This window comes from Maylandia zebra, linkage group LG11 (assembly GCF_041146795.1).
Source record: "Maylandia zebra isolate NMK-2024a linkage group LG11, Mzebra_GT3a, whole genome shotgun sequence".
NCBI lineage: Eukaryota > Metazoa > Chordata > Actinopteri > Cichliformes > Cichlidae > Maylandia > Maylandia zebra.
In genome coordinates this window covers 38,554,814-38,563,329 of record NC_135177.1, presented here as the reverse complement: position 1 = coordinate 38,563,329, position 8,516 = coordinate 38,554,814, and the positions used below count along the sequence as shown (strand labels likewise).

Below are 8,516 nucleotides of genomic sequence, written 5' to 3'. Positions count from 1 at the left end.
AACCACCTTTAAGGGCACAAATTTCATGAATGATCACAAATTGGACATAAAGGTATTCTTTAAACCTACAGACACTCATGCCCTACTATTTAAAACAAGCTTTCATCCCAAACACACATTCGCAGGAATTGTCAAATCTCAGCTGTTAAGATTCCACAGAATCTGCACACAGAAATCTGATTTTGGAACTGCTGTCAAGACCCTATTCTCTGCTCTCTCCACTAGGGGGTACAATTGGTCTTTCCTAAGGAGGTGCTTCAAATCATTTCTGCTGACAAAGCCAATTGATGTCTCCCCTTTACTTCCAGTGGTCATCACATATGCCCCCTGCACCTGCAAATTAGTCAGGGCTATTAAGGACAATTTCCAGAACCTGTCTCGGGATGTCCAGACACTCCATACTCACAGAGTGATTGCTGCCTTCAGGAGGCATAAAAATCTGGGTGATCTCCTCATTAGAGCCCAAATCACACCTCTCTCTGTGCCTAGACAGAGACATCAAGGACAATTTTTCCAACATCACAGATTGGTCCGCAGCCACTCCAATGGCCAGGTTTTTCTGTCTTTGTGCAAAGGGACCCCGAGGTCAAAAAATTGTGTATATTTGATTACGTGTAGGAGATGTGGGATCCAGTATGTGGGAGAAACGGATAACACACTGCTCACCAGATTCACTCAACACAGGTACAATATCACACGAAAAAAGAACATTCACACCCACCTGGTCAAACATTTTTTATTGCATGGCTGGGATTCTGTCACAGCGACGGTCATTCAGATCAATTCGAGGTGGGCAACACAACAGAGATGGAGAGCTGAGAGGATGTGGATTGCTAAACTGAATACAGTTTATCCACATGGCCTTAATGAAAAGGGTTTTAGGAGGTATTAATCCAACACCATGTATATAGTTAATATTTCAATTTTGTTATGTGTGAATTTATGGATATTTTGTCACTGTACTTGGGACCTCGGCTTCTTTCATGTCTCACAGGGGAACATCCTGGCCCTGAAACTGACCCTGACCCTAACCTCAGTGACCTCTATAATAATTTGACCTCCTGCCCTAAACCTAACCACTTGCCACTCTGATTGGACACGAGAGTTGGTCATCCCCCACCCCTTGAGTGGACCCTAAGCCTAACCTCCACACCCCTCCTCCCCCCACCTCTCTAACTGCATCTATTACATTCCATTTGGAACTCCACTGGGGGGGTCCTGGACGCCTGAGATGGGAGCAGGTATGGTCTGTGCAACTTTCCAACTGTCCAACTTTGATTTCCCCTAACCCCTAATCCAGCTTGTTTATCTTCACGGAGACGTGGCTAACCGAGCTAACGCCGCAGGCTAACGTAGACCTATGCGGTTTCACATCCGTGAGAGCCGGTAGGGACACGCAGGCCAGCGGAAAAAGCAGAGGTGGGGGACTCATTGTCTACGTTAACAACAGATACTGTAACCCTGGACACGTCTCCGTTAAAGTTTCGGTATGCCGTCCGGACCTGGAGCTGCTAGCTGTTAGCTTGCGGCCATATTATCTACCTCGGGAGTTCAGTCATGTGATCTGTGTGTGTGTTTACATCCCTCCGAGGGCCGACGCAACAGCTGCCTGTGAGAAAATACACACAGTCACAGCAAGACTTCAGACACAAAACCCCGAGGCTTTCATTATTATATCTGGAGACTTTAACCATGCCACACTGGATTCTACTCTGGCTGCTTTTCACCAGTTTGTGAATTGTCCCACAAGGAGCAACAGGACAATTGACCTACTGTATGCTAATGTGAGAGATGCATACAGAGCCACCCCCCTCCCCCCACTAGGGAAGTCAGACCACAACCTGGTTTACCTACAGCCACAATACACACCCCTCGTCCAAAGGCAGCCTGTCACAACGCGCTCCATCCGGAGATGGACCCCAGAAAAGGAGGATGCTCTGAGAGACTGCTATGACACCACAGACTGGGATGTGCTCCTGAGCCCACATGGTGAGGACATAGAGGGGGCGACACACTGTCTTACAGACTACCTCAACTTTTGTGCGGACACAGTCGCCCCTGCTAAGACGGTACGGTGTTATCCTAATAACAAACCGTGGGTAACACAGGAAGTCAAAGCTGTCCTCAACATGAAGAAGAAGGCTTTCAGGAGCAAAGTGAAGGAGGAGATGAAAGCAGCACAGCGGGAGGTGAAACGCTGCCTGAGGGAAGCAAAGGACACCTACAGGAGGAAGGTGGAGCAGAAGTTGGAGAGGAACAATATGAGGGAGGTCTGGAATGGTGTGAAAACCATCACAGGCCACAACACCAAGAAAAGCACAGTGGGGGGGACTGTGGAGAAGGGAAACGAACTCAACAACTTCTTCAACAGGTTTGACCAGCCCACAACTCCCCCACCCTCACCCTCACCTTCACTACAGAGTCCTCTCCCCACTCTCCTGCCTCCCTCGCTTCCCCCCCTTCCTGACACCATGACACCCCCCTCCTCCAATCCCTCTCTCAGCAGCAAGACATCTCCCCCCCTCCCCTCCTCCCAAACACCTCCCAGTGTCACAGTGGATCAGGTCAGGAGGCAACTGAGGAAGCTTCGCCCCAGAAAGGCAGCAGGCCCACACAAGGTGTGTCCTAGGATGGTTAAGGCGTGTGCTGCTGAACTTGGGGAGCCGCTACAACGAGTCTTCAACCTCAGTCTGCAACTGGGGAGAGTGCCCGCCCTATGGAAGACATCCTGCATCGTCCCGGTCCCCAAAAAGAACCGGCCCAATGAGCTGAATGACTTCCGACCGGTGGCACTGATGTCACATCTTATGAAGACTCTAGAGCGGCTCTTCCTCAACCTCCTCCGACCACAGGTACAACATGCCCAGGACCCACTACAGTTGCATACAAGGCGGGTGTCGGAGTGGAGGATGCCATCCTGTACCTCCTACACAGAGCCCACTCACACCTGGATGGGGGAAAAGGCACGGTCAGGATCCTGTTTCTTGACTTTTCCAGTGCCTTTAATACCATCCGGCCCTGTATGCTTCAGGAAAAACTGAACAGGATGGAGGTGGACCCCTACCTGGTGGCTTGGATCTCCGACTACCTCACCGACAGACCACAGTACGTCAGGCTGAAGGACATCACGTCTGACACTGTGGTCAGCAGCACAGGAGCACCACAGGGAACTGTGCTGTCCCCTCTTCTCTTCACCCTGTACACCTCTGACTTCTGCTACAACTCTGAATTATGCCATATTCAGAAGTTTGCAGATGACACGGCCATCATGGGGTGTATCTGGGATGATCAGGAAGAGGAGTACAGAAGTCTGGTGAGGAACTTTGTCGCATGGAGTCACACAAACCACCTGCAACTCAACACCTCAAAGACTAAGGAACTGGTTGTGGACTTCGGGAGGTCCAGAGAAGGTCCACTGCCGGTTCAGATAGAGGGGGAGGAGGTGGAGGTGGTCAACAAGTACAAGTACCTCGGGCTGTGGGTGGACAATAAACTGGACTGGTCATGCAACACAGAGCACCTGTATAAAAAAGCCCAAAGCCGACTGTACTTCCTCAGGAGGCTGAGGTCTTTTAACATCTGCAGGAAGCTCCTGAGGATGTTTTACCAGTCAGTGGTTGCTGGAGTACTTTTCTATGCTGTGGTGTGCTGGGGGAGCAGCACAGCAAAGAGGGACTCATCCAGGCTGGAGAAACTGATCAGGAAGGCTAGCTCTGTGGTCGGCATGAAGCTGGACACTCTGGTGACAGTGGCAGAGAAAAGGACATTAAAGAAACTGCTGGACATTATGAACAATGCTGGGCATCCTCTGCACACGGCCATAAACAATCAGAAGAGTCTGTTCAGTGACAGGTTGCTTCTCCCCAAGACAAGAACTAAAAGACTTAAAAACTCCTTTGTCCCACACGCCATCAGACTGTTTAACTCCTCTCTGGAGGGGAGAGGGAGGGGAAACAGGAGGACAAAGGAGGGGGGAACAACTAAGCTGTAGTGCCTCTTCACCTCACTGTACAATACCTTGTGCAATACTTTTTGTAAATAGTCAACAGTGCAATAGACTCAATACTTGAAATGTGCAATTCACTTGTATTTTTATTTTTTATTCCTATTTATTCTATTTATCCCCTTTGTATATTTTATTTATATTTGTCTCTGTATTTATATATGTGTGTGTGTGTGTGTGTGTGTGTGTGTATATATATATATATATATATATATAACAATTCTGTAACTGTAACTTCGGTCGTTGCTGTGCTTTTTTTGGAAATCGAATTTCCCAGAGGAACCCACCCGAGGGATTAATAAAGTTCTATCTTATCTTATCTTATCTTATCATGAAGTGTTAAAACTGGATTGCTGGGCCAGAGTTTTTGACAAAAGATAAGAAAAACTGGCCAATTCCACCGGACATTAAAGAAATACCAAAAAATGATGTCGAAGTCAAAGAGGTGATGAGTGTGAATGTTACAAAATTACATGAAAATCCAGTGAACAAACTGATCTCTCACTATTCAGACTGGTACCGTCTAAAAAAAGCAGCTGCTTGGCAGGTTAAGGAAGCTTCTCATGTCACAAGCAAGTGGCTGTGAAAGCAGCAAAAGGAAATCTGAAAAGGTTGCAGGTCAGATGCAGTAGTTCAAAACATGTATTAAGGGATCTTCACTTACCACTGCAGATGTTGCAAAGGGAGAAACTGAGATTGTTAAGTTTTGTCAAAATCAAAGCTTCGCAGAAGAAATTGCAAGTCTTCAAAAAGGTGACAAGCTTAAATGGAGCAGTCACATTGCGAAGCTGGATCCTTTTGTCCAGGATGGAGTTTTAAGGGTTGGCGGTAGGTTGCATGAGTCTGCACTACCAGCCGATGTTAAGCATCAAGTGATTCTCCCTAAAAGTCATCATGTTTCTACTTTGATTCTGAGACACATTCACCAAGAAACAGGCCATGGAGGAAGGAATTACATATTATCCAGGCTGAGAGAAAGATTCTGGATTCCACAGGCAGATTCAGCAATAAGAAAGATCCTGTCAAAGTGTGTAACATGTAGAAGGACATCTGCGAAACCTGGTGAACAAAGAATGGCAAACTTGCCACAAGATCGTCTGATTCCTGACAAACCTCCATTCACAAATGTGGGCGTAGACTATTTTGGACCTTTTGAGGTCAAGCATGGGCGCAGCAGAGTTAAGCGATATGGTGTATTGTTTACATGTCTTGCTGTTAGAGCAATACACATAGAAGTTGCCCACTCACTTGAGACTGATTCTTGCATAAATGCATTCAGGAGGTTTATTGCAAGATGAGGTCAAGTGTCTGTCATGAGATCAGGCAATGGCACTAACCTTGTGGGTGCAGAAAAGAAAATGCGTGAAGCAATCAAGGGATGGAATCATTCAAAAATTTCAGAAATGCTCATGCAAAAGGGCATCACCTGGATATTTAACCCCCCAGCAGGGTCACATTTTGGAGGAATCTGGGAGAGACAAATTCGCTCAGTTAGGAGAATTCTTAACCAGATCCTAAAGCAGCAACCTCTGGATGATGAATGCTTGCGGACATTGCTATGTGAAGTTGAAGCAATTGTCAACGGCAGGCCAATAACAAGAGTGTCTAATGAGCCCAATGATTTAGACGCACTTACACCTAATCATCTACTTCTTCTTAAAGGGCAGCCAGTACTGCCACCTGGATTGTTTCAAAGAGAGGACTTGTATGCAAAAAAAAAGGTGGAGACAGGTGCAGTACCTGTCAGACATTTTTTGGAAACGTTGGACTAAAGAGTATTTGCCGCTTCTACAAGAAAGACAGAAGTGGTTAGTGACTAGGAGAAATCTGAGACCAGGAGATGTTGTTCTCATAGTTGATGACAGTGCACCAAGAAGTTCCTGGTTAATGGGAAAGGTTGAGAGAACAGTTCCAGACTCACATGGACTTGTCAGACGTGTGTTTGTCAAAACCAAAACTAGCGTTTTGGAGAGGCCTATCGACAAGTTATGTTTGTTGCTTGAAATGGAGGCAACAGTTTGAATCTCAGCCTCATGTGTAACAGATTTATGTTCAACACATATGACTTATGTTTCATATAATGTTTGGTTAAGCCAGTTAGATTCTGAGTGTTGATATTAAATGACGCTTTATTGTGTTAATATGTAATTGTTATGCCTTAGCAGTAACAATTAGGGGCCGGAATGTTAGCGCCATTTATAGTTATTACATGTTTTATTTTGAAAAGCCTGAAAAGGATATGGTGCTTTTGTTGTGAAAGGTTTGTGAGAAATAAAACAAGCGAATGGCGGAGCGACACGATGGTTTTACTGTCGTTGTTGCACAAACCGACACGTAAAACAGCCTCTTGTCCATCCAGACTCTTATTTTAGATATAAGAGAAATAGAGAACTCCAAGAAGAAACAAAGATAGCCATTACACATAATTTACAACATTATGAATGAAATGGGCTCTATTTGGAAGCAGCCGGCCCCTCCCCTTTCGACAAGTTGTGTGTGAGACTTTAAATCATCAAACTGTAAATTATACATTTTAAATTGTTATTGATCCCTTTACCCCGAGTCCTAAAGCGTATATTTATTTTCTTACTGTTCTTATATTTATTGTTTGTTTACTTGCACTGTTGTAACTGGAGCCTCGTCGTCTCGTCTCTCTGGACTGTATGTAGCGGAGATGACAATAAAGTTTACTTTGACTTCAGCAGCGAGCAGGCGCACCGAGGGCTCTCGCGCTCACTTTTCGCGTATAGAATTTCAAAAAAACATCGGTGAAAATTATAAGTCTGTATCATAATGTCTGGTGTTTTCATGTTTTTGTTGTTTTGTTTTTATTTTGCGAGTTATTAGATGCCGCTCCAGCCAGCCAGAGAATCCCCCGCCGCCCCGCCCTCTCCTCCCTGTGCCGCAAGCATCAGGCGCACCTCGCAAACGGAGGGCGCCCTTACTCCCAGCAAATGGGTGATAGAAAACCGATCGGTGCCTGTACCATTCCCAATATGCGCTGGCTGACGTCGGGGCAGCATGAGTACGAACAATTTTTTTTTCTTTTTTTTTTTTTGCCGATGCCCGTGATGCCGCCCCGGGCAACCGCCCGTGTCGCCCGTATCAAAAACCGCTACTGGCTGATGTGGTGCTTTCGCTCCTCTGTCGCTCCAAAGCCCCAGTCAAGGTCTCGCCCCGGAAGTGATATTGATGTTGGCGGAACAGAAGCTAAGCTAACAGGCTAACGGAGCAAACATCGGAAGATGAGAGCGTAAAAGATGGCTGTCGGTTTCAGCCTGACGGTGAGTCCTTTCCTTCCGTCCGTGTGATCGGTTCTGTCTCCTGGGCAATGGGTCCCGTTTTATTTATTGATCTTGGAGCAATACGCGCTAAACAAACCATACTGCGCCTGCTCAGTCTGCGAACTAAGCTAACATTAGCTTTCTCTCTCTCACACACACAAACACCAACATGTTTATGTTTGCTGAGCAGTTTGAGCTTGAGCTTTAATCGGCTCTGTGTGGATCCACCATAACACCGTGCTGATGCTGGAACTCTGCGGTCCCTGAGTTAGCACAGCGCTGGAGCCCCGGCTCGCCGTAACGTCGACGACCTCATCGGTCACAGTGGTCACACCGTTCCCGGAGAAGCACCGAACTGTAACCTGAATGCTGAGCTTGAGCTTGGTCATTTAGTCTTTTCACTTACTTATTTTAACACACTGTTTTATTTTCACATCTAGCTGTAAATGGTTTAGTTTGGATACTTTATTAGGTAAACCTAACCCTCTGTTTATCAGCAACTATTCGTCTGCCAGCTGACTCCAGCTGTTCAGTGATTACCTGTTTCATCATAAGCTGGCTGTCAAGTTTAAGCCTTTATGCTCATATTTTATAAAATGATAAACATCTCTGATTGATCAATAGGACATAAGCTGGGTGTGAAGAACATCAGAGTTTAAACCTTCATTCAGATTAAAGAATGTATCAGCAGCTGAAGGTGGAGTTCCCATATTGATGATTTTGTTGATCTCAATCAGTAACGCTCTCATTGCTCTCTGTGTTTCAGACGATGGCGATGCGGCGTATCGCTGAGGAAGATGTCTGTCTTCTGGAGGTCAAATGTTTGAGGACAAACAGAGGGATGGACAGGCAGCTGCAGACAGGACATCCCACTGACACACAAGAAGAGGATGCCACACCTGTCTCAGGTGATGTCATTATATCTAATGGTGTTTAAAAGGAAGGATGAATTCACCAGGGTTGATCATTTTACCACTTTTGAATTCCATGCTATTGTTTTCAGCAGCCCTCCACTTTTATCTGTCACAGTTTACAGACCACCTAAAGACAGTGCTGCTTTTATCAAGGAATTCTCAGAATTTTTAACAAACATACACTCAAAATATAATATGATAATTTTAACCTGCACATAGATAATCCTTCTGACCCTGCATCAAAATAATTCTTAAACATTCTTCACTGTTTGGATTTTACCAGCACGTCACACAGCCGACTCACAACAGAGGACA

The 8,516-nt window shown here is 45.8% G+C and overlaps 1 protein-coding gene across 2 annotated transcripts in view; it reads left to right on the top strand.

The window, feature by feature from the left end:
• The first annotated feature begins 6,918 nt into the window (after positions 1 to 6,918).
• Positions 6,919 to 8,516, top strand: part of LOC143421217 (GON-4-like protein) — a 30,938-nt gene continuing 29,340 nt past the window's right edge. Inside the window, exons 1-2 of one of the 2 annotated variants that reach the window (XM_076890436.1) lie at positions 6,919 to 7,287; positions 8,054 to 8,195. In XM_076890436.1, the coding sequence (XP_076746551.1) occupies positions 7,264 to 7,287; positions 8,054 to 8,195 (166 nt within the window). In that variant the 5' untranslated portion in view covers positions 6,919 to 7,263. Of the gene's footprint in view, positions 7,288 to 7,562; positions 7,672 to 8,053; positions 8,196 to 8,516 lie in introns of those variants that run through there. The other variant, XM_076890437.1, reaches the window with a different exon arrangement.